The 27,415-nt window shown below is 36.7% G+C and overlaps 2 protein-coding genes across 13 annotated transcripts in view; one reads left to right on the forward strand and one right to left on the reverse strand.

Moving 5' to 3' along the window:
* Positions 1 to 27,415, reverse strand: part of LOC145890428 (NACHT, LRR and PYD domains-containing protein 12-like) — a 481,386-nt gene that overhangs the window by 420,126 nt on the left and 33,845 nt on the right. The window lies entirely within an intron of this gene.
* On the forward strand, positions 18,040 to 18,771 carry LOC145888972 (uncharacterized). The gene has a single exon (XM_082979840.1). It carries the CDS (start codon positions 18,040 to 18,042, stop codon positions 18,769 to 18,771), a length of 732 nt encoding a protein of 243 aa, XP_082835966.1.

The following is a 27,415-nucleotide window of genomic DNA, read 5'->3' on the forward strand; positions in this document are numbered from 1 at the left end:
CAAGAAACAATTCTGGTAAAACGGTTGGTCATGGAAAATTATTTTATTAATTCGCTTCCTAATGTGTTAAATCGTATTGATAGAAAAATACTTTCGCCCGTGTTCCGCAATTTTGTCTGTAATCATTCTTGACTCTTGTTTCCCATGTTTGGCCGTTTGACCCGTGATTGTTGTTGTCCATCAGCTGTTGCGCCCCTTTGTACTTTTTCGTCGCTAAATTACTTGCCCTTGTGTTCGTTTTGTTCTTTGAAGAACCTTAGTCGTTCGCACAGGCGAAACGTCAGGAAATACAGTATTTTTAACAAATGTATATATTTCTTGTTTTTCATCAGAAAACGTCAGATTTGTATTTCACAAAAAAATGCTTAAAACTACAGCAAAATGTCTTTATTATTTTGCTCAGGTTGAGAACCTACGTAATAGATAGTAATAGACCCACGTAATAGATAAGGCTCTTTACATGGGCGTAAGCCCCTTTACATAGACAGATCAATTTTATTCTAAGAAAAAATCCGCACATATTTACATGGCGCTCACTATGTTAAACTTCTACATGGTAACGCAACCAATTGTTTTTTCAATGTTAACGAAAAGTATATGAAATAAGGATTTTTCAACTCCAAAACGTTGGTCAATGTTTTGCTCATGACGTAACACATTGGGATCGCCTGTACCAGTGCTGATGGAATAACAATTTCCTGGCCAGCAAAGTTTATTTAGCAGCCCATGCAAAAACGTGACGTCATATCTTGTAATTGCTCTTTACTTCAATGACGTTTTAATGTCGTTTAACTACAATAAAAAAAGAAATAGTTGAGATCTTCCCCACAAATATTCTATGCCTAATTATTGTGGTATTCTGGCTTACATACAAATAACTTTCCCGGTATCGCTCACGAACAATATTCGACTCATAGAGTTTTCGAGTGTACTTTTAATTTAGTTTTGCGGATAAACTGAGTTGAATTTGTGGAAGTTTAATCAATATAACAATAACAAGGTAATAAATATGATAATTTGACTTTTAACCGAAAAAAGCAACAAAAAACATCGAAGACTCAAATTACTGTCATCGCTTAAATAAGGGTCAAGTAATATTATGTTGACATTGCTATTCGAGTCAAACCTAGGTCATTATTATATCATGCCTTGCATATTTAACCGTAACAAGTGGCACACATTTGCTGACAGATTGATAATTTCCTGTCCAACACAGCAGCAACGATTGTAGGAAAACAGTACGTCAAACTGTGTGAAAAGAGTTCACTCAACTGCGTGAACGAAAGGAAATCAGCTGTAAGTAACAAACTTGTTGAACAGAATAAAATTTACTTGGTTTCTGAGGCAACACAGAATTTCTACAAGGAAACCACTTGTAAATATTTGCGAGATACAACAGTTATTACAGTTTTGTTCAGAAAAGACGACCAACCTAATAAAAAACTTATATGTTTTTGTGGTTTCTGGCACAAGGGAGACAAAAGAATAAATCAAAAAGAAACCAGAAGAGCAGCAGAATATTCATACAGGATTTGTGTATAATTGTTGCACCAAACAGTTAGTCATGAAAAGTGATCAAGACGAAAGAGTACAGACACAAAGAGGAGAAAAACATTTCAAATGCACAATTTGCGAAAAATGTTTCAAAACTGCTACGAAAGTCAAAATCCACAGTCGGTCTCATACTGGAGAAAAACCTTACAAGTGCAAATTTTGTTCAAAAGGATTCAGCAATATATCTAATCGAAACCGGCACCTTCTGATTCATACTGGAAAAAAACCTTTTCGGTGCACAATTTGCGAAAAATGTTTCAGAACTTCTACGGAAATCAAAATCCACAGACGAACTCATACTGGAGAAAAACCCTACAAGTGTACAGTTTGCGAAAAATGTTTCAAAACTGCTTCGGAAGTCAAAATCCACAGTCGAACTCATACTGGAGAAAAACGCTACAAGTGCACAGTTTGCGAAAAATGTTTCAGAACTGCTTCGGCAGTCAAAATCCACAATCGAACTCATACTGGAGAAAAACCTTACAAATGCACAATTTGCGAAAAAAGTTTCAGAACTGCTTCGGAAGTCAAAATCCACAGTCGAACACATACTGGAGAAAAACCCTACAAATGCACAGTTTGCGAAAAATTTTTCAGAACTGCTACGGCAGTCAAAATCCACAGTCGAATTCATACTGGAGAAAAACCTTACAAATGCACAATTTGCGATAAATCATTCGCTCGAAACGGAAATCTAAGCACTCATCTTCGAATTCATTCTGCAGAGAAGCCTTTTAGGTGCGACATTTGTGAAAAATATTTTAGAACAAAGTCTGAGGTCAAAATCCATAGACGAACTCATACTGGAGAGAAACCATACAAGTGCACATTTTGTCCAAAACTGTTGAGCAGTACGAGCAATCGAAACAGGCACCTCCTTATTCACACTAAAAGGAAGTCGTTGAAATAAATTAAATTGTCAGGAATCCTGAAGTTCGTACAAACAGATTTGATCACGAACGCAGTCGTCTCCATTACTTTCTTATCCACATAAAGAAGATGTCTAAATTTGTGTAAAAGTGTATTTTTACGTTTAGCTCTAATAACACTTGTTTTGTTTTCACCATTTTCCGTACGATTATTTCGAATTAATAATTACTAACGCACGATTGTCAAGTATCGTTTATGACGTTAGTCAGTTCACGTTTATTTCGACCAATTTTGCGCTCAGAATCGCCTAAGACAAATTACAATAAGACACAACACTGCATGAACTCACTAAGCTTATGTTATCAAACATTAAATATACATTACAAGTGTGTTGAGACTCGACGTCTTCACATCTTGAAACAACATTTACCAACAATTGTTTGGCACTCCTGTGTGCTCTAGGTCGATGACACGTCCGTTGTCATGGTGAAAGACGATGTCACAGGGTATCATAATCATGTCGAACCATTTCGAACCCACAATTAAGTTTAGAGAAACACAACAAGATTTATCATTCTTGGACGTAAATGTCACTGCACAACCGCACGGGAAATTTACCTCCTCAATTTTTTCAAGCCTACACACAAACCGCTACCTACAATACACCTCACACCATCCGAAACATCAAAAACACACTGTGGCCAGAACCTTATATAAAAAAACGATTACACATATTGCCGATCCACAAATTCGGAGGGTTGAACGCAAACACATTCGCAACGTCTTGAAACTAAACAAGTTCCACACTAACCTAAATCTTAAACCCCACATACACAACATGCCCACATTAACATACACAGCATTCACTAACATACCATATGTACAAAGAGTTTTTGAGCGGATTTCAAAAATAACTAACCCCACTGAAGTAAAAGTGGCGACGAAACCGTTATGTACTTTACAAAACATGCTTCCCAAACCAAAAGACTGTGATTCCATGCCTTAAATGACGGGCGGTTTGCTAAATTCCTTACATTGATTGCAACACAGTTTACATTGTCCAGACTAAATGTATTTGGACGTACCGTATTAAGCAGCCGTAGGCAATATGGAACCCAATAAATTTGCTCTATGTGCCCACATACTTAAAACTGACCACCGTATCAATTGGAAGGAAGCAAAAGAATTGAAACAAGAAACAATTCTGGCAAAACGGTTGGTCGTGGAAAATTATTTTAATAATTCGCTTCCTAATGTGTTAAATCGTATTGATAGAAAAGTACTTTCGCCCGTGTTCCGCAATTTTGCCTGCAACCATTCTTGACTCTTGTTTCCCATGTTTGGCCGTTTGACCCGTGATCGATGTTGTCCAGTTGTGTTTTAGCTGTTGCGCCTCTTTTTTTGCGTAACACATTGGGCTCGCCTGTGCGAGTGCTGATGGATTAACAATTTCCTGGCCAGCAAAGTTTATTTAACAACCCATGCAAATGCGTGACGTCATATCTTGTAATTGCTCTTTACTTCAATGACGTTTCAATGTCTTTTACCAACAATAAAAAAAAATGAAATAGATGAGATCTTCCCCACAATCACAGTTTATTCCATACAGGATTACTGTGGTATTCTGGCTTTCATACAAATAACTTTCCCGGTATCGCTCACGAAAAACACACGACTCATACAGTTTACGAGTGTACATTTAACTTAGTTTTGCAGATAAACATAGCTGAATTTGTGTAAGTGTAATCAATATATCAATCACAAGGTATTAAATATGATGCTTTCACTAATATCAAAGTTGTTTTGTTTCCTATTTGTTTGTATGAAGTTTATGTGCAAAACAACACAAATCAACGAAGATGCAATTACTGTCATCGCTTACAAGTGAAATAAAATATTAAAAAGCACAAAACAATTTACTATTTCTTCATGCATTACTGCGCAAGATAATCCGACACAATTGATAATTTCCTGTGGGCAAACAGAACGTCAAACTGTGTGAAAAGAGTTCACGAAACTACGTGAATGAAACGAAATCAGCTGTGAGTAACAAACTTGTTGAACAGAATACAATTTACTTGGTTCCTGAGGCAACACAGAATTTAAAAAAGAAACCAATTATAAATATTTTCAATTTGCGATATATGTGAGATTAATTTACATTTAACTGCGTGTTATATTGTTTTGTGCACAAACAACAACAGTTATTACAGTTTAATGCAGAAAAGACGACCAACCTAACAAAAACTTACAAATTATTGTGGTTTCTGACACAAGGAATCCAGATAAAACATTAAACCAAAAAGGAACCCAAAAGAGCAGCAGCATATTCATACGGGGTTTGTGGATAGTTGTTGCACCAAACAGTTAGTCATGAAAAGTGATCAAGACGAAAGAGTACGAACACCAAGTGGAGAAAAAGATTTCAAATGCACAATTTGCGAAAAATGTTTCAGAACTTCTACGGAAGTCAAAATTTTGACCAGCCTTACAACGTGCTGACTTGCCGTTAAACGCCAATATTTCTTGCTTGCCTATCTTTCGTATTAAATTCTCAAGCAATGTAGGTATGTGAAAGCACATTGGGGTTGTTTGAACAACCACTTGGCGGCTCATGGCTCATGTCCCTTCTTTCGTATAAAAGTTGGTTGTTTTGTTTCACTGCGATTTGTTGTTGTTTTTCCAACAGCGTAATAATAGTATTCGTGCAGTGAAGCTGTTTCCTACTGCTCTGAGCCCACTACGTTTGTATAATTTTTTTCGGGCTGTTAAACTACTTTCTGCAACAAAAATTGCTGATTATTAATTGCTGTGGCAAACAGCATGGGTTTATTGAACAAATCGGTAAAGTTATCCCGATGTGTAATTTTCAGTATATGGTTCGGGCGTTTTTTACGAAGTGATGTAAGCCTACCCCCTTAAGAATGTGCTGTTCGCCTAATGGACGCGCCGGCCCTGAGCTCTGGTTCAACGACAATAAGGTTGTTACTTTATCCATATCTCGGCGGAAAACAGTGCTGGAAGCTTCGACAGCATCTGCCAGTTTTTTGTTAGCTGACTAAAGTTCCTTGCAAGACTTGAATGATTTTTTATCGCACGACAACGGCAAATGATGTTGACTTTTCTTGAAGTTTTTGGTTTGACGATGTCCTTGGATATTTGGTAAGAACTATCGTCACAGCAAGTCAGAAGAATTGGTTCACTCCGTTAAGATAAAAACACTAACCAAATTGGTCACCAATGTGATTATGAATGAAACCTGGATCAATTTAAAACCAAAGGCCCCTTGCAGGCTGTCGATCGCTCACCGTGTCGATATAATTAAAAATTAAATTTCGCAAAGCAATCTGTACACAGTTCAGATGGATTTTTTGCGTGGGTACTTAATTTTTCCTTTCTGTGTTTCCTTTTTGGCAGTTGGAGACACTGGTGGTGCCTTTTTAGGCGAAATATATTTTTCTCATTACAAAATCCATCCGAGCTGTCCACAGATTGCTTTGCGAAATTTAATACATAATTAACCAACTTGGTTTTAGTTATTTCTTTGCTTTTTGTGACTTGTTAGTTTTCATACCTCTAAATAAGGCGGGACAAAGCCGGTGGTCCAAGCCATGACCCATAATAGAGTTGACCCGAGGGCGAGAACAGATGGTCTGGACGCTTCTGTGGTGATTTCACCCAATAAAACCAACGATGTAAGCTGAATGCCAGCATAAAATCTACATACAAGCTCCTGTCAAAATAAAAATCTAAACCAAACTAAACCAGAGACAGAGTTTTACCCTACAAGATAAATGCCAATTGAAACCAAAGCAATATACAGCATGACGTTTGTTGCTTGACCATGGGCTGCCTGACTGATTGTAAAGAGAATCATGGAAAAAATTAGGATGATTGTAGAAGCTTTGTTCACTTTCAAACTTCCGAAAAGATCAACCAGATGCAAGACCCAACATAAGACATGAGTTTTTTTATGGAGGCAACAATTTGCTTTACTATATTACTATGTGTACAATTTTAAAACCTAAGCTACAGGCAACGGTGTGTGTTACAGCGAGGATTAAGTTGTCCATATTTCCCGCCACTTTCTTTGTGACGCTTGGCGTCTATGACGTAATATTGCCCCGTACTGGCCACGCTTTGCAGTGAATGTGATGTATTTTGTATGGTTCAAGTAGAATTTACTGTGTCTCTTTGTAGCCAGCTGTTAATGAAACTAAGTTGTAATAATTAAGGAAAATGGTTTAATTTGGACCTGGACTCCGAAAAGTTGGTACGTTGTCGTTATGGTTGTAGACATTATGTGTTGTGTTGACATTAAGTGTATGTTCGTTTACAACAGAGAACCGATGTTGTTGAGTCAAGTCGCGTTTTCTTCGGGAAAAATATAATGTGGTAGCTGGCACGCTCCAGGCCGTGCAAGTTCTACAAGGCGGACAACAGCTGTTACAGTGTGTACACTGCATTGTTTGATCTATAATATCACGCCAGTGCGGCTTGTGTCTGTTGGACTTGCTGGTACGCTAGTCAGGAGCAGATTCTTACATTATGTGGCGGTACGGTCCGTTGAGTACACTCAACTAAACGTATTGAACAACAGGGACGAACCAAGTGGCGGGCGCTATGGCCAAACTAAACTGCTTGGCAACCAATAGTGCTATTGGCTCGGGTGTCACACAAGTTTTGAAAGCATCTTACACAAAAGTAAAATAATTGCACTTGCAATTAGTTCCAAAAATACGTACCCCAGAAAATACAAAGACAAATTGTATTCCAACAACGCCCACAGTAGCAGATGTTACATGTTCCGATTCTATGCCTGCACTTAACAGTGTTTGATCCGTGTAGTGGTTTATTCCAGTCAACGCCAGATCGCCGTATATCACAGCCACGGCAATGAGTTGTCTCCTAGAAAAAAATGACCTTGGGATTTTCAGTATTGTTTATATCGTGTGTTTGTTTAATAAAGACACCTGTATTGCTTTGTTGATAATATTTTCTTCACACCAACCACTGTCTTACTTTTGTTGACTTCTGCTTTGATTTCGTTTAACTCCCGTTGAAGATCAGCCTATAAAATATATCAACAGTCGAGATGTTGATGATATTTAATTTTACTCCACCGACATTGTTTCTTGTCCTCATATTTTGAAGGGTATTTAAATCTTCATTGTTTCTCCCTTCTCGTACAAGATATAAAGAAGTTTCAGGAATCCAAAACTTGCAATTAAGTACATGATTGAAGGGATGCAGGGAAAGGCAATGGCAACGGGCCAAAGAAGTTCGGTTCCAAGTACCTTCAACAAAAATGTAAACCACAAATGCTTATCTACCAAATACTATACCTGCGATTCGTAATTTAGTCTATTGTTTACTGCAGACCATTGATATACTATAACTTTTCTGTCTGTACAGTTATATCCCATCATCACCAGACAGGTACCAGTAACAGTACGTGTTTTATTTGCTTGAGAATTCATATAAATAATAAAATTTAACTTTACTACTTTACTTTATGAATTGCCTCACAAACAATATTCATTGCAATAAGAATGGCTGCTAGACAACTAAAACCTTTTCAAAGATAACTGTAGATTCATGCAAACGAGTTTTGTTGTTTATAAAAAAAAAACACATTTTTTCCCTTTGGGTGGGTTAACACAGGTCCACACAACGGTCCAAACGATATGGCAATAGAACCAGTGCGTTGCCAAACTGTCTGACTGCTTCTACTGCTCATCTCAACCACCATCAATGGAACGAGACCTAAAATAAATTTGTTAACATCGAAATGATTTATAGAGCAAATTATACCGAAATAAACAATAAAAACTTAATCTTTCTTGTCCGAGAATGATGGTGGTTAAAATTTTTCCATGAGAGGAACCTACTCTAATAAATTCCTATTGGGAAACCAATTACAAATCTTCCAATAATTACGGCTTCATACGATCCAGAAAAGCCATCGGCGAGAGCAATGGTTAGACAACCCAGTATCTTTAGAATATGGGATAACTGAAGATAGTTTTTCCTTGAAAAGAAATTTAGCATCAGCTTCAATGTGATCCCGCCAAGAAAAGCTCCGGCAATCATCATCGACATTGTAAGTGAAAGTAAAAGCAACCAAACGTTTTCTGGCAGTAAAACGCCGGAGCGAGCCTGGAAATACCAATTGCTTGATGAGTTTTTGTCATAAATTTTACTTACATGCAGTTGTTCACTTCATATTGTAATTTTATTACAACCAGAAAAAGGTGTTGCGCACTTCGAAGGCAAATTATATATCATTTTCAAAGTAACATGACCTTTTAAGCCTTTTTTAAAATGTTTGTTTTGTTAATGTGATATTCATGCTGATTGATCTTGGGCTAGTCATCCCTAAACTTAACAAAAACAAGCTTACTTGATACGACGCATTGTAAACATTCCTTAAAACCGGAATTACAGGTCCCATCATTGTGTGATGTAACGCTAGATTGTAAAAAGATAACGAGGTGCTCATAAAAAGTGCCGGGTGGCCACCTACCGTCATATGTTACCTGTCGCAACCCATCACCTCCTAGTTCGACTGGCGATATACGGTGATATTTCGTGAGGAGATCACCTTTAACATGGGCGCCCGACTTGTTGACCTTTATGGCTTTGTCGGTGCCCATGCCATTTTATTTCTGTTGTATATTGTTCACTATTTTACATTTTATTTTGTACGCTTGAGCAGTCGCGCTTGTATTTCAGATGTGCGATGCGCTGATTGGTTGAGTGCTGGCGGGGGAAATAATCGTGTAGTGGTGAAAACAGATTGTTTGTTGAGCGCTGTGGTCTCGTATATGAAGACTTTACGATGGAGTGCAGTATTAAGTGGTGTAAACGTAACACCAACAGTTTCAAAGCGTTTTTCATCATTTTTAGACTTTTAAATGTACTAGAGTCCGTTTTTCAAAAAAAGTAGACACCTTGACCGCGCGGTTTCAGGTCTTTGTGGTACACCGTCAGTACAGGGTAACCTTGACCTTTACCAAGTTGACGTTGACGACTCTCTTTAAAATCGCAGTTCGGGTTGAGTAAACTGTTTGTTTAGACCCCTAATAACTCGCCAACTTTTTTTTTCCTAGAAATCAGAGCAAATGAAAGACGCTGAAGACTATATATTAAGGTTTTCATTGCAATGCTGCCACCATTTTCTGCATGCATTGCTTTACATAATATTTAATTTATCTACAAATTATCTAAATTTATCGTCATCACATTTTTTGCAATAACATTGCATTAAAAGTTAACATAGAAAAAATAAACCTCCATTTTGTGCACAAATATGTAAAATAGTGCAAATACGTAAAGAACGATTAATAAAACTAGAGGAAGAAAAGGTCATGTGTCTAAGCTAAGTTGCATGATGTTATGTTCAATATACATTTAAAAGCCAAATAAAGAATGCTCAATAGTTATTTGAAGAAGACTTACAATATGGCTTTAGCAAAAACAAATACACTTTATGCAATTATATATTAAATTTCGCAAAGCAATGTGTGGACAGCTCAGATGGATTTTTTAATGAGAAAAATATATTTCGCCTAAAAAGGCATCATCAGTTTCTCCAACTGCCAAACAGGAAAAACAGAAAGGATAAAGTTAATATCCCTACGCAAAAAGTTACGGAAAAAAAAGAATAAAAATATTCGGTTTTCAAGCAATAACTAAGAAATAATAAAAGTATGAATTAATTGCATGGGTTTAAACCCGTTTGTACTCCTGTACTATCAAAACCACTGGCACTGACACCGAGTAAGCACACGAACAAACAGAAGCAACTGAATGTAAAAACAGAAAAAAGTGGAAGGGAAATGGACGTCGCGAACTGCAGGCATTCTGCTTGTGGGCGAACAGATGTGACCGATAAGACTCGGTGAATGATAAAATTGATAAAAACAGGTTAACGACAAACAACACAAAAACATCAACCCGTTACAATGCAAACATAAACCTGCGGGCGGGAAATAGTGAACCAAGCTATTTACATGATGGTGTTTGTCACAAATGTGTTATAGATCGACCTAATGCGATAGTCTATGGCCTAATTCCCATGCGACGATATCTCGCAACCACCGGACGTTTACTGTGCGTATCAAATCTTTTGTTTCGAACGGTTTCTTTTGTTTTAGTCCCGAATGTGCCAGTTTTATCGCGTCGCCCGTTACTTGCTGCAGCCACCATTGTTGATACTGCTGGGAAAAAAGTTAACGCTTTGACCCCAGTCATTGTTACCCAAACGATATAAGTAGCACTCTGTTTTATAAAACAATTCATTTTAGTACAAACCCGCGCTGGTAAAAGTTTACACGTAAAAGCATTTAGCGTATGTGTAGTTACAAAAGTGTAGTTCAGTGTATTGGTTAAATTTATAACCGTGTTACTACGTCTGTAAGTAATCGTATTTTGTGTGTTGCATTCTATTTAAATAAGACAACAAAGGTGTAGGAAAAGGTTTATTGCTGATCAGGGTACAAGTGCGTTGCTGTTAAGGAACTTCCAATAGTCAGACCCATCTTTTGCGTAACCGTTAAAACGGAACGTGACAGTGTTACCATGGTTTGCACATTGATTTGTGCCCGTATTCTGTGCAAACATAAGTCCTCATACAGGTCCAAACACCCTGCAGGTGGTTCTGCACGAACGTCTCGTCATAGCAACTTGGCAATGTGGGTCTTTACTGGAAGGTTTCGCTATGTTTGTTCAGGTAGTGGTTGCCTAGCGCCGTAGCATCGCTATCTAACGAGCACTCGAACTGGTACCAAGTAGACCTGTGGGCATTCCAGTCGGTGGAAAAATTGTTTTTTGTCTGCCCAACATACTGGGCTCCGCATGTTTTGCACGAGGCCACATATATCCCATAGTCGCGGCATGTTAATCTCTGACGCAACATTATTGTGCCTTTGGGAGTACACAGGAAGGTAGTCGTTGGTACCATGGGCTCGTGGTTACCATGGCGCCCACACAGCGCACAGTGGCCAAAAAGGGCCGATTGGCAAGTGTCCAGAGGCTTGGCGTGATGGACAAGCTGCTTGTAATGACATACTTACTTAAACATCTTTTGTCCTCTCCGATAAACGATAGAAGCATTGGCCTGCAGGCTTAATTCCTTAGGCAAAAGACGCAGAATAGGAATGCTGTTGCCCAGATGAGTTTGTGCCTTGTAAACGAGTCTACCGACTTGTTGTGGAAAAATCATAGTCGTCCAAGTGCTGGCTGTTGCCAACATATCGCAAATCATTCTCACCGAAAGATATCGCAAGTCATCCTCACTGGATTTCACAGCTTTATCTTTCAGCCACAATGGCTTAGCAGTTGTGGCTTGGCGGGAAAGTTACTTCCAAGCCTGCGTTACAAAAGCATTCCACCAACTTATGTTGTATAGCATTAGTGGTTTTAACATCAAGCGACACCCATTTAATGTCATCACTAAACCTTTTAAATGTGTACGCAAGTTTTCCTGTAACCATTCTTCACCCTTGTTTCCCATGTTTGGAGGTTTGACCGGTGATTGATTAATGTCCAGCTGTGTTTTAGCTGTTGCGCCCCTTTGTACTTTTTCGTTGCTAAATTACTTGCCCTTGGGTTTGCTACAGTGTTTGTTTTATTCTCTGAAGAAGTCTAGTCGTTGGTACAGGCGAAATCCGCACATATTTTCATGGCGCTTTCCACGTTAAACTTTCACATGGTTGCGCAACCAATTATTTTTTCACTATAAACGAAATGTATATTAGTGACAAATAAGGATTTTTCAACTGAAAAACCTCGGTCAATGTTTTGCTCATGGCGTAACACATTGGGCTCGCCTGTATGAGTGCTGATGGATTAACAATTTCCTGGCCAGCAAAGTTTATTTAACAACCCATGCAAACGCGTGACGTAACATCTTGTAATTGCTTTTTCCTTCAATGACGTTTCAATGTCGTTTACCTTCAATTAAAAAATGAAATATATGAGATCTTCCCCACAATCACAATTTATTCCATACCAGATTATTGTGGTATTCTGGCTTACATACAAATGACTTTCCCGGCATCGCTCACGAAAAACATTCGACTCGTACAGTTTTCGAGTGAACTTTTAATTTCGTTTTGCGGATAAACTGAGTTGAATTTGTGTAAGTGTAATTAATATATTAATCACAAGGTAATAAATATGACACTTTGACCATAGAATACTAAAACATGGAATGGAAACTCCGCTGAAAGTGCGCCGTCACGCATGAGTAACACTTTACGCAAAATGAAAAATGCATTGGGTTAAATGCGATTTTGGTGTTTTCTAAGGGGCTTAAAAACCCATTAAATAGAACAAAATTTAAAACTTTTTCAAAGAAACAGGAAGTTTGGTCCCTCGTCTTTTGAAATATGTTGATGATTTTGAATAAATCGCGTCGCATCATTTTTTACGGCGATTTGCTGTCTACTGCCTTTTGGGTCAAACTATGAACAAATAATTGCGCGCTTTTGCTGTTTGCAAGCAGTGGGAGGCTAAATCGAGTAATATTATCAACTACTATGCTTGTTATGTGAAATCAACTACTTGCTTATTATGTTTTTTTCTAGGACAGTATCTCTGCACACAGTAATGCGATTGTTTGGGAATATTTATTTTGCAAAAACAGGGCATTTGACAAACAGTTGACAAACGATAGTATGACTGCTTTTTTTCTGCGATTTCTGTATCTTGATGAAGATGGAGATGAAGATATTATAATGAACCAAATTATTAAAATCAGTTGATATCAGGAAATACCTTGCCAACACCATGTTCATACTGCTGAGTGCAAATGTTTTCAGTAAAGTTCAACACAAAACAACATTTTTGTGCATAATATGGGTTTGAAAAAGCTAAGCCTTGACAAAATATATGTTGATTGCTTGCAAATACTCAAAGGCAGTGGGAATACTTCCAATATAAACCAACTATAATTTGTTTTTAAGTGTTTGCATACGAGCAAATTCTGAAAACTTTCATCTTTTTCTTCAACATGACATGTCTCCTCAGAAGCATTTTAATACATATCTAAATCAAATTCTGTTGTGTTTTATTTAAAACTAATCTGCGAAGAAAAAAAAATGACTAGTGAAAAAGGTTATTAATATGTTAAGGTCCAATTTTGCTGAAACAAAAGGCAATTATGTTTAGTTCAACAAAACATTACATATTTTCAACTGTGTCAGGAGCATTCAACCAAGTGTTATGATAAGAGTAAAAAAATATACTTCTGTTATGTATGCAATAGTTTGACAAAAATAATTTCCATCAAATTTGTTTTCTTCTCAGGGATATTGGATTAATCAACACTTAAAGGCGAACTTTCGGACAAAAATGCCAATATACAACCAAATATTTACAATGAAATCAAATAGAAAACTCAGATGTGTGGGAAAAATGTATAAAGTAGATTACTAGTACAACAAAAGCAAGTTCATTAATATTTACAGAGCATCGGCTCATATGTGGCATGAATTGCTCAAAACCAATGGAATATAAAAAATGACACAATAATTTATTTGATGGTATGTCAATATTTTTTAGATAGCTACCACTATTTATTTATCATTTAATATTATTTGCATAAAAGATGAAAAACGGCCAGATTTAAGTATGGTTAACCAAATAAATACAATCTTTAAAATTAAGCAGCAAAATTTGGCCCTATCTTATCTGGTTTACAAAGGCTACAATCTGACATTTTGGGCCAAAAACTACTTCATGTAGTACTGCACTATCTGTCCAACATATGTCTTTACAAAAAGAGGAGCTATGAAACATTTTGATACATACCCAATAATGACTGCAAAAATGTGACCTCTGGGTCAGACTGTTTTGTTCAAATATTAGGTTTCTGAATCCAATGATTGCTTTTTAGGCAGATATGCAAATATAAAACATTACGTCATTACTTGAATGACGTAATTACATGTCTTACGTAATCTTTGAGGTTGACGCGATGACGTATTAAAATTTTTTTAGTCAGTAAGGTGACTTGTAACACACGGTTAAAAAGTGTATTAGAGCGCGTCATAATTAAAATCATCCACATATTTTAAAACATTAAGGATGAAACTACTTGAATTACATTCAAATAAATTCTTGTGGTTACATTAACTTGGAGTTTTTGGCCGCCGAAAAACGCCAAAATCGCATTTAACCCAATGCATTTTTCATTTTGCGTAAAGTGTTACTCATGCGTGACGAAAAGAGTTTCCATTCCATGTTTTAGTATTCTATGCTTTGACTTAACAAAGTTGTTTTGTTTCCTATTTGTTTGCATGACGTTTTTTCGCAAAGCAAAAAAAAAACAACGAAGAAACAAATTACTGTCATCGCTGACAAGTCAAATAAAATATCAAAAAGAAAAAACAGTTCAGTATTTGAACATACATAACTGCGCAACATAATCAGACACGATTGATAATTTCCTGACCAGCACAGCAGCAATGATTGTGGGCAAACAGAATGTCAAACTGTGTGAAAACGGTTCACGATACTGGGTGAACGAAAGGAAATCAGCTGTAAGTAACAAACGTGTTAAACAGAATACAATTTACTTGGTTCATGAGGCAACACAGAATTTCTGCAAGAAAACGACTTATAAATATTTTCAATTTGCGAGATATGTGAGATTAATCTACATTTAACTGCGTGTTATATTGTTTTGCGTACAAACAACAACAGTTATCACAGTTTTGTACAGAAAAGACGACCAAGCTAATCAAAAACTTAGATATTACTGTGATTTCTGAAACAAGAAAGACAGACAAAACAATAAACCTAAAAGGAACCCAAAAAAGCAGTGGAATATTCATACAGGGTTTGTGTATAGTTGTTGCGCCAAACAGTCAGTCATGAAAAGTGATCAAGACGAAAGAATACGGACACAAAGCGGAGAAAAACATTTCAAATGCACAATTTGCGAAAAATGTTTCAGAACTGCTACGGAAGTAAAAAGCCACAGACGAACTCATACTGGAGAGAAACCCTACAAGTGCACATTTTGTTCAAATAGATTTAGCAATGCAGGCAACCGAAATAGGCATGTACGAATTCATACTGGAGAGAAGCCTTTTCGGTGCAAATTTTGCGAAAAATGTTTCAGAACTTCTACGGATGTCAAAATCCACAGACGAACTCATACTGGAGAAAAACCCTACAAGTGCACGATTTGCGAAAAACTATTTGCTCAAAAAGGAAATCTAAGCGCTCATCTTCGAATTCATACTGGAGAGAAGCCTTTTCGGTGCGACATTTGCGAAAAATATTTTAGAACAGAGTCTGACGTCAAAACCCATGGACGATCACATACTGGAGAGAAACCATACAAGTGCACATTTTGTTCAAGAGGATTTAGCAATTTAAGCAACCAAAAGAGACACGTTCGAATTCATACTGGACAGAAGCCTTTTCGATGCGATATTAGTGAAAAATCTTTCACAACAAAGTTTGAGGTCAAAATCTATAGACGATCACACACTGGAGAGAAACCATACAAGTGCACATTTTGTTCAAAAATGTTTAGCAATTCAAGCATTCGAAACAAGCACCTACTTATTCATACTAAAAAGAAGCCGTTCAAATGATATAATTTTTCAGGAATCCTGAAGATCGAACAAACAGATTTGATCACGAACGCAATCGTCTCCATTACTTTCTCATGCACATAAATGAGATATCTATATTTGTGTCACAATGTATTTTGCATTTAGCTCTAATACATTTTGCCTTGTTTTTACCATGTTACGTACTGGAACATTCATAGATTTCAGTTCGTGCCGCACACTGATATGTCACGTCACGATTTCAAGTGTACGGCGGTATGCAGAACACCCGACACTATATTATTTCATTCTTCTAAAAAATTTGTCATTGCCTCTGTTAGGACTAATCCAATAATCTTCATTATTAGATCCCATAATTTTTCAAGAAAGACAGACAAAACAATAAACCAAAAAAGAACCCAAAAAAGCAGCGGAATGTTCATACAGGGTTTGTGTATAGTTGTTGCACCAAACAGTTGGTCATGAAAAGTGATCAAGACGAAAGAGTACGGACACAAAGCGAAGAAAAACATTTCAAATGCACAATTTGCGAAAAATGTTTCAGAACTGCTACGGAAGTCAAAATCCACAGTCGAACTCATACTGGAGAAAAACCTTACAAGTGCAAATTTTGTACAAAAGGATTCAGCAATATATCTAATCGAAACCGGCACGTTCTGATTCATACTGGAGAAAAACCTTTTCGGTGCACAATTTGCAAAAAGTGTTTCAGAATTGCTACGGAAGTCAAAATCCACAGTCGAACTCATACTGGAGAAAAACCCTACAAGAGCACAATTTGCGAAAAGTGTTTCAGAACTGCTTCGGAAGTCAAAATCCACAGTCGATTTCATACTGGAGAGAAACCCTACAAGTGCACAATTGGTAAAAAATTGTTCAGCCAAATACTGATGGATTAACAGTTTCCTGGCCAGCAAAGTTTATTTAAAAACCCATCCAAAAGCGTGACGTCACATCTTGCAATTGTTTTATACAATGACGTTTCAATGCCGTTTACCTAAACAAATGAAATATATGAGATCTTCCCCACAATCACAGTTTATACCTGATTTTTGTGGTATTCTGGCTTACATACAAATAACTTTCCCGGTATAACTCACGAAAAACATTCAACTCATACAGTTATTGAGTGAACTTTTAATTTAGTTTTACAGATAAACTGAGTTGAATTCGTGTAAGTGTAATCAATATATCAATCACAAGGTATTAAATATGACACTTTCACAAATATCAAAGTTGTTTTGTTTCCTATTTGTTTGCATGAAGTTTTTGCGCAAAGCAACAAAAAACAACGAAGAAGCAAATTACTGTCATCGCTTAAATAAACGTCAAGTAATATTATGTTGACATTGCTATTCGAGTCAGAGGTAGGTCATTATTATATTATGCCTTGCATACCCAACCGTAATAAGTTGCACACATTTACTGTTAGTTTGTGGTATGTTGACATTGAGTGAAGTGCAAATATAAATTATTATTACAAAATGACTTTTCAGGAAAAACATTAAAAAGCAAAAAACAGTTTAGTATTTGTGCATGCGTTACTGCGCAACATAATCAGACACATAAAGTCGTCTGATAGTCACACCAGCTACACTGATGAGACCTTTTAGGTCGAAACAGTGGCCATCTGTCTGCAGCTTACACAATAATCAACACGATTGATAATTTCCTGTCCTACATAGCAGCAACGATTGTGGGCAAACAGAACATCAAACTGTGTGAAAAGAGTCCACTTAACTGCGTGAATGAAAGGAAATCAGCTGCAAGTATCAGACTTGTCAATCAGAATACAATTTACTTGGTTCCTGAGGCAACAAAGAATTTCTGCAAGAAAACCACTTATAAATATTTTCAATTTGCGAGATATGTGAAATTAATCTACATTTAACTGCGTGATATATTGTTATGTTGGTTTCTGAAACAAGAAAGACCGACAAAACAATAAACCAAAAACGAACCAAAAGAGCAGCGGAATATTCATACAGGGTTTGTGCATAGTTGTTGCGCCAAACAGTTAGCCATGAAAAATGATCAAGACGAAAAAGTACGAACACAAAGAGGAGAAAAACATTTCAAATGCACAATTTGCGAAAAATGTTTCAAAACTGCTACGGAAGTCAAAATCCACAGTCGAACTCATACTGGAGAGAAACCTTACAAGTGCAAATTTTGTTCAAAAGGATTCAGCAATATATCTCATCGAAACCGGCACCTTCTGATTCATACTGGAGAAAAACCTTTTCGGTGCGATGTTTGCGAAAAATCTTTCAGAACTTCTATGGAAATCAAAATCCACAGACGAACTCATACTGGAGAAAAACCTTACAAATGCAAAATTTGCGAAAAATGTTTCAGAATTGCTACGGACGTCAAAATCCACAGTCGAACTCATACTGGAGAAAAACCTTACAAGTGCACATTTTGTTCACAACTGTTCAGCCATATTGGAAGTCGAAATGCACACGCACGATCACATACTGGAGAGAAACCTTACAAGTGCACAATTTGCGAAAAATTATTCGCTCGAAAAGGAAATCTAAGAGTTCATCTTCGAATTCATTCTGGAGAGAAGCCTTTTCGATGCGATATTTGTGAAAAATCTTTCACAACAAAGTTTGAGGTCAAAATCTATAGACGATCACACACTGGAGAGAAACCATACAAGTGCACATTTTGTTCAAAAATGTTTAGCAATTCAAGCATTCGAAACAAGCACCTACTTATTCATACTAAAAAGAAGCCGTTCAAATGATATAATTTTTCAGGAATCCTGAAGATCGAACAAACAGATTTGATCACGAACGCAATCGTCTCCATTACTTTCTCATGCACATAAATGAGATATCTATATTTGTGTCACAATGTATTTTGCATTTAGCTCTAATACATTTTGCCTTGTTTTTACCATGTTACGTACTGGAACATTCATAGATTTCAGTTCGTGCCGCACACTGATATGTCACGTCACGATTTCAAGTGTACGGCGGTATGCAGAACACCCGACACTATATTATTTCATTCTTCTAAAAAATTTGTCATTGCCTCTGTTAGGACTAATCCAATAATCTTCATTATTAGATCCCATAATTTTTCAAGAAAGACAGACAAAACAATAAACCAAAAAAGAACCCAAAAAAGCAGCGGAATGTTCATACAGGGTTTGTGTATAGTTGTTGCACCAAACAGTTAGTCATGAAAATTGATCAAGACGAAAGAGTACGAACACAAAGAGGAGAAAAACATTTCAAATGCACAATTTGCGAAAAATGTTTCAAAAATGCTACGGAAGTCAAAATCCACAGTCGAACTCATACTGGAGAAAAACCTTACAAGTGCAAATTTTGTTCAAAAGGATTCAGCAATATATCTAATCGAAACCGGCACGTTCTGATTCATACTGGAGAAAAACCTTTTCGGTGCACAATTTGCAAAAAGTGTTTCAGAATTGCTACGGAAGTCAAAATCCACAGTCGAACTCATACTGGAGAAAAACCCTACAAGAGCACAATTTGCGAAAAGTGTTTCAGAACTGCTTCGGAAGTCAAAATCCACAGTCGATTTCATACTGGAGAGAAACCCTACAAGTGCACAATTGGTAAAAAATTGTTCAGCCAAATACTGATGGATTAACAGTTTCCTGGCCAGCAAAGTTTATTTAAAAACCCATCCAAAAGCGTGACGTCACATCTTGCAATTGTTTTATACAATGACGTTTCAATGCCGTTTACCTAAACAAATGAAATATATGAGATCTTCCCCACAATCACAGTTTATACCTGATTTTTGTGGTATTCTGGCTTACATACAAATAACTTTCCCGGTATAACTCACGAAAAACATTCAACTCATACAGTTATTGAGTGAACTTTTAATTTAGTTTTACAGATAAACTGAGTTGAATTCGTGTAAGTGTAATCAATATATCAATCACAAGGTATTAAATATGACACTTTCACAAATATCAAAGTTGTTTTGTTTCCTATTTGTTTGCATGAAGTTTTTGCGCAAAGCAACAAAAAACAACGAAGAAGCAAATTACTGTCATCGCTTAAATAAACGTCAAGTAATATTATGTTGACATTGCTATTCGAGTCAGAGGTAGGTCATTATTATATTATGCCTTGCATACCCAACCGTAATAAGTTGCACACATTTACTGTTAGTTTGTGGTATGTTGACATTGAGTGAAGTGCAAATATAAATTATTATTACAAAATGACTTTTCAGGAAAAACATTAAAAAGCAAAAAACAGTTTAGTATTTGTGCATGCGTTACTGCGCAACATAATCAGACACATAAAGTCGTCTGATAGTCACACCAGCTACACTGATGAGACCTTTTAGGTCGAAACAGTGGCCATCTGTCTGCAGCTTACACAATAATCAACACGATTGATAATTTCCTGTCCTACATAGCAGCAACGATTGTGGGCAAACAGAACATCAAACTGTGTGAAAAGAGTCCACTTAACTGCGTGAATGAAAGGAAATCAGCTGCAAGTATCAGACTTGTCAATCAGAATACAATTTACTTGGTTCCTGAGGCAACAAAGAATTTCTGCAAGAAAACCACTTATAAATATTTTCAATTTGCGAGATATGTGAAATTAATCTACATTTAACTGCGTGATATATTGTTATGTTGGTTTCTGAAACAAGAAAGACCGACAAAACAATAAACCAAAAACGAACCAAAAGAGCAGCGGAATATTCATACAGGGTTTGTGCATAGTTGTTGCGCCAAACAGTTAGCCATGAAAAATGATCAAGACGAAAAAGTACGAACACAAAGAGGAGAAAAACATTTCAAATGCACAATTTGCGAAAAATGTTTCAAAACTGCTACGGAAGTCAAAATCCACAGTCGAACTCATACTGGAGAGAAACCTTACAAGTGCAAATTTTGTTCAAAAGGATTCAGCAATATATCTCATCGAAACCGGCACCTTCTGATTCATACTGGAGAAAAACCTTTTCGGTGCGATGTTTGCGAAAAATCTTTCAGAACTTCTATGGAAATCAAAATCCACAGACGAACTCATACTGGAGAAAAACCTTACAAATGCAAAATTTGCGAAAAATGTTTCAGAATTGCTACGGACGTCAAAATCCACAGTCGAACTCATACTGGAGAAAAACCTTACAAGTGCACATTTTGTTCACAACTGTTCAGCCATATTGGAAGTCGAAATGCACACGCACGATCACATACTGGAGAGAAACCTTACAAGTGCACAATTTGCGAAAAATTATTCGCTCGAAAAGGAAATCTAAGAGTTCATCTTCGAATTCATTCTGGAGAGAAGCCTTTTAGGTGCGATATTTGCGAAAAATGTTTTAGAACAAAGTCTGACGTCAAAACCCATGGACGAACCCATACTGGAGAGTAACCATACAAGTGCACTTTTTGCGAAAAACTGTTCAGCATTATAGGCAATCGAAACAGGTACCACCTTATTCACACTAAGAAGAAGTCGTTTAAATAAATTAAATTATCAGGAATAGCCGGGAATACTGAAGATCGATCGAACCAAGAGATTTTATCACGAACGGAGTCGTCTCCATTACTTTCTTATCCACATAAATAGGATGTCTAAATTTGTGTAAAAGTGTATTCTTTAATTTAGCTCTAATAAATCTTGTCTTGTCTTCACCATGTTACGTACTGGAACATTCATAGACTTCAGTTCATGTCGTACACAGATAAGCCACGACACGATTTCAAGTGCACCGCGGTATGCAGAACACCTGACTGTATATTATTTCATTCTTCTGAAAAATTTGTCATCGCCACCGTTGGATAACTTATTAGGATTAATCCAATAATCTCCGTCATTAGATCCCATACTTTTTTAACTGCACCAGTTAATGTTCTATATCATATTAATGAATCTTAAACGATATAATTGTTTTTGACCAAATAATTGTAATGATGTGACAAATTTCTTCAAATTTCTTCAAAACAGATTAACCCGTCGTAAATTAATTTAGTTTAAGGACGAACATTTTTTGAAAACCACACTATTATTATGACGAGTGCCAGTTTCAATGCTTTTACTCACAAATATTGAAGTCACGTACAAGACGATCCACATGCGCATATATTGTTTGGAGTAGTTTCCCAAGTGTAGGCATATAGGGCAGAAATTATGAAGTTTTGTATCACTCGTGATATCTTGATGTTTGTGGATTTAAAGTTTTGCTATACTGGTGTAGATGTTAAATGTTATCCCCATAACAGGAAATATCTGTTAGGACCAAGCGGCCAAAGTGAATGTTGAAAGTTCTTATATCAGTATATTTCTGTTAAATAGTGTTACGTGAAAACAACACTACATCTACGTAATAAAGAATGCAGCAGTGTCTCTGGTTGCAGGTCACTAAAAAGGTATCACTTTATATGATGCGTTAATTTGGTAATTTGAGCCAAAACTTGATGAGCCTCTGTCTTTGGATCAAATGCCGGATTAAGTTGCGATGTGCGATGTGCAGTGTAGCCGAGCAAGATGATGAGCAAATTGTGTTTAGACTCATTTTAGAGCACTTAGGGCAAAATAGGATATCACACAAATGAAACAATTGAATTACCAGTAAAAAATGTTTTAGTTATGTTGGCGAAGCTTCAAACTTAGCTGACCAGCCAAGTAGAAGCAAGAGGTGACAAGGAATTGCAGGTATCATAATGCCCAAAGTGTATTTGTTTTACCTCAAGGTATATTGTAAGTCTTTCTTCCTATGATTTTACTTCAGTCATTTTTTGTGCCAAAAGGACAGATTTTTTAAATATGATATGTTTGGCTGCAAGAGCAACATTAAATGATAACAGTCTGAACAAATAGCTTACCCAAACCGAACTGCGATTTTTAGCAGGGTCGCCAACCTCAAATTGGCTAAACGTCCAGGTTACCCTGCACTAACCGCCCATAGGTAAAACCTAGAGCAGCACAAGGGGTTACTATTATATTTAAAAGGTAGGACACTAATACGCATAAACAGTCTCAACTCTCTCTACACACAAGAATACAGCGTATCAAAAATCCTCCAACAAACAACCGCCACCACATGAGATCTGCATGGTTTTGCCACTAATTTCACCCGTCGGCATTCAGTTTGTCACACGGCAACCACACAACCAAATGTACTTGGGCGTATAACAATAAACCTTAAATGAGGATAATACATAAAAATGTATGTGGGTAATAAACAACAAAAATATTTGATAACAAAAGTGAATACAGAGGTAAAGTGAATATAAAGGTATGCAGACAAAATGTGCAAACAATAAAACTACAAGTCGTTTACAACTAAACGTTACATGATAAAAACAATTGTGGTACTAATCAGGCAAAAATTGTCTGTAAAGAGTTAATTTTTAACATCTCAAATTTTAATCCGCAATGCAAATTAACGTCTTTCAAAATGAATATATATCTAAAATGCAAAATACGAATAGTATATTTTACCAATCTAGTTTTTTGGCGATGACGTACTAGTCATCTACATAGGCGAAACTGATAATTTTTTACTAAAACGAATTTTGAGCCATTTATTTTGTTCTTCAGCGTACGTTGCATTTGTAATTTTACAGCTTACAACACTAGCTTTGAAACACATAATTTGGGAAATTGGAAAAACACCGGAGTTAGAAAGTGGATAAGGAGGTCTGGCCGCACCCCATCCGTTAACACGGGACCCAACTCTGCGGGACATGGTGACCTGATTTATGATAATGAAAGGAAATTAGTTTCACATAATTTCGTGACTTTTTTTAAACTATTTTCTCAAGTATATGAGCTGCTAATTCAGTTGCATGGTATGCATACTGGAAGCGTTTTTCGAGATTATTTCAACTAGAACTAAAAGATTGGAGTTTACCAAACGCAGAAATACTTATTCTGTTGTTGTATCAGACGAACATATTCTGCTGAACTACTATAAAATATATTGCTGACAGATTTTCGTTAGTTTTAAATAAACCCTCAACTTCATTTTACCAAAAAATCTTTTGAATATTTTAACATTACAAAAACTTTGTCCGAAATGTTTAGGAAGGTATTACCTTTACACTGAGACGTCGTTTATGCCACCTGGAGTCCGGTTTGTTCTGGAAACTTTCAGAGATTTAGTCGGATGTTTTTGTTTTCACTTTCTGCAACAACACAACGTGAATAACATGAGGATGCCACATCACATATTCCGTGTGTTCGTTAATAAAGAGAAAAAGTTGGAAATTGTCAAACGAAATACAATGTGGAAACGTTATTACGTTCAAGTGAAATCGGCCGAACCTGTGAAGGTACACGAGTATCTTCTGCATATTCACTGTCTGTAAATGAAATAATGTGGGAGACGAAAAAATGCATGTCTTGAGACGCCCAGAAAAATATGTTGCATTCTTACCAAAATAGGGGGAATTTAACACACCGTGTCATACTTCATAATAGCTTTTTACTTCAAAAGGTTCACAGGCCAAGGCATTGCAGCCAATGCTGGATCAGTCACTTTTCCCGACAAATAGAAGCGAAATCTAAAAAATCAAGCCACGGAGAGGGTTAAACTCAAGACCCTGGGCAAATCAGGCCAAACGCTCTACCAATTAAGCTACGAAAGCTAAGTTATTTTACGTGGTATATTGTGGCCAAGGTACACTGGTGCGCAAGCGCACAACTTGCCTGGCGATCTTCACATACGTAGGAGATCTCCACCACCGTAACCAGACAACGCAGAAGTGATACATTTCGCATAGCAAGGCACAATCGCCGCACAGCGCAGGCCCTTTATATTTGTACTTTTAATTTAGTTTTGCGAATAAACTGAGTTGAATTTGTGTAAGTGTAATCAACATATCAATCACAAGGCACAAATATGATACTTTCATTAAGTTTTTGCGCAAAGCAACAAAAAACAACGAAAAAGCAAATTACTCTCATCGCTTAAATAAACGAAATGTAAAATTCTATGGACATTGCTATTCGAGTCAGAGGTAGGTCATTATTATATTATGCCTTGCATACCCAACCGTAATAAGTTGCACACATTTGCTGATAGTTTGTGGTATGTTGACATTGAGTAAAGTGCAAATATAAATTATTATCACAAAATGACATTTCAGAAAAAACATTAAAAAGCAAAAAAACAGTTTAGTATTTGTGCATGCATTACTGCGCAACATAATCAGACACAAAGTCGTCTGATAGTCACACCAGCTGCACTGATGAGATCTTTTAGGTCGAAACAGTGGCCATCTGTCTGCAGCTTACACAACAATCAACACGATTGATAATTTCCTGTCCAACATAGCAGCAACGATTGAGGGCAAACAGAACATCAAACTGTGTAAAAAGAGTTCACTCTCGACTGTTTTCACACATTAAAACCACATTTACCAACAACATTTTGGGACTCCCATGGGCTCTATGTCGATGACATGTACGTCATCATAGCGAAAGACGAGGTCGCAGGGTTTCATAATCATGTCGAACAGTATCGAAACCACAATTAAGTTTACCCGAAAAACGCAACAAGACCAGATCATTCTTGGACGTAAATGTCACTGCACAACCAGACGGGAAATTCACCACCTCAATTTTTTCAAGCCTGCACACACAAACCGCTACCTACAATACACCTCACAACATCCGAAACACCAAAAACTCATTGTAACAAAACCTTATATAACAGAACGATTACACATAATGGCGATCCACACACTCGGAGGGCTGAACGCAAACACATTCGGAACGTCTTAAAACTAAACAAGTTCCACACTAACCTAAATCTCACACCCCACATACACAACAAACATACACAGTACTTTAGAAAACATGTTTCCCAAACCAAAAGACTGTAATTCCATGCTTCAAATTACCGGTGTGGTTCACTTAATACCTTGACTTGATTGCAACACAGTTTACATTGGCCAGACTAAACGTAATTTGACGTCTCGTATTAAGCAGCCGCAGGCAATATGGAACCCAATAAATCTGATCTATGTGCCCACATGCTTGACACCGACCACCGTATCAATTGGAAGGGGACAAAAGAATTGAAACAAGAAACAATTCTGGCAAAATGGTTGGTCGTGGAAAATTATTTTATTAATTCGCTTCCAGATATGTTGAATCGTTTTAATAGAAAATTACTTTCGCCCGTGTTTCGCAATTTTGCCTGTAACCATTCTTGACTCTTGTTTCCCATGTTTGGCCGTTTGACCCGTGATTGATGTTGTCCTGCTGTGTTTTAGCTGTTGCGCCCCTATGTACTTTTTCGTCGCTAAATTACTTGCCCTTGGATTTGCTACAGTGTTTGTTTTATGCTCTGAAGAAGTCTAGTCGTTGGTACAGGCGAAATCCGCACATATTTACATGGCGCTTTCCACATTAAACTTTCACATGGTAGCGCAACCAATTTTTTTTCAGTGTTAACGAAATGTGTATGAGTGACAAATAAGGATTTTTCAACTAAAAAACGTTGGTCAATGTTTTGCTTATGGCGTAACACATTGGGCTCGCCTGTATGAGTGCTGATGGATTAACAATTTCCTTGCAAGCAAAGTTTATTTTACAACCCATGCAAAAGCGTGACGTCACATCTTATAATTGCCTTTTACTTCAATGACGTTTTAATGTCGTTTACCTTCAATTAAAAAATGAAATATTTGAGATCTTCCCCACAATCGCAGTTTATTCCATACCTGACTATTGTTGTATTCTGGCTTACATACAAATGACTTTCCCGGCATCGCTTACGAAAAACTTTCAACTCATACAGTTTTCGAGTGAACTTATAATTTAGTTTTGTGGATAAACTGAGTTGAATTTGTATAAGTGTAATTAATATATCAATCACAAGGTAATAAATATGACACTTTGACACTTAACAAAGTTGTTTTGTTTCCTATTTGTTTGTATGACGTTTTTGCGCAAAGCAACAAAAAACAACGAAAACACAAATTACTGTCATCGCTGACAAGTGAAATAAAATATTAAACAGCAAAAAACAGTTTGATGTTTGTCCATGCATTACTGCACAACATAATCAGACACGATTGATAATTTCCTGTCCAGCATAGCTGCAACGATTGTGGGCAAACAGAACGTCAAACTGTGTGAAAAGAGTTCACTCAACTGCGTGAACGAAAGGAAATCAGCTGTAAGTAACAAACTTGTTGAACAGAATACAATTTACTTAGGCAACACAGAATTTCTGAAAACCACCTATAAATATTTTCAATTTGCGAGATATGTGAGATTAATCTACATTTAACTGCGTGTTATATAGTTTTGTGCACAAACAACAACAGTTATTGCAGTTTTGTACAGAAAAGAAGACCAACCGTTTAAAAAACTTAGATGTTATTGTGGTTTCTGAAACAAGAAAGGCAGACAAAACAATAA

This window comes from Ascidia mentula, chromosome 2, assembly GCF_947561715.1.
Source record: "Ascidia mentula chromosome 2, kaAscMent1.1, whole genome shotgun sequence".
In the NCBI taxonomy this organism is placed as follows: domain Eukaryota; kingdom Metazoa; phylum Chordata; class Ascidiacea; order Phlebobranchia; family Ascidiidae; genus Ascidia; species Ascidia mentula.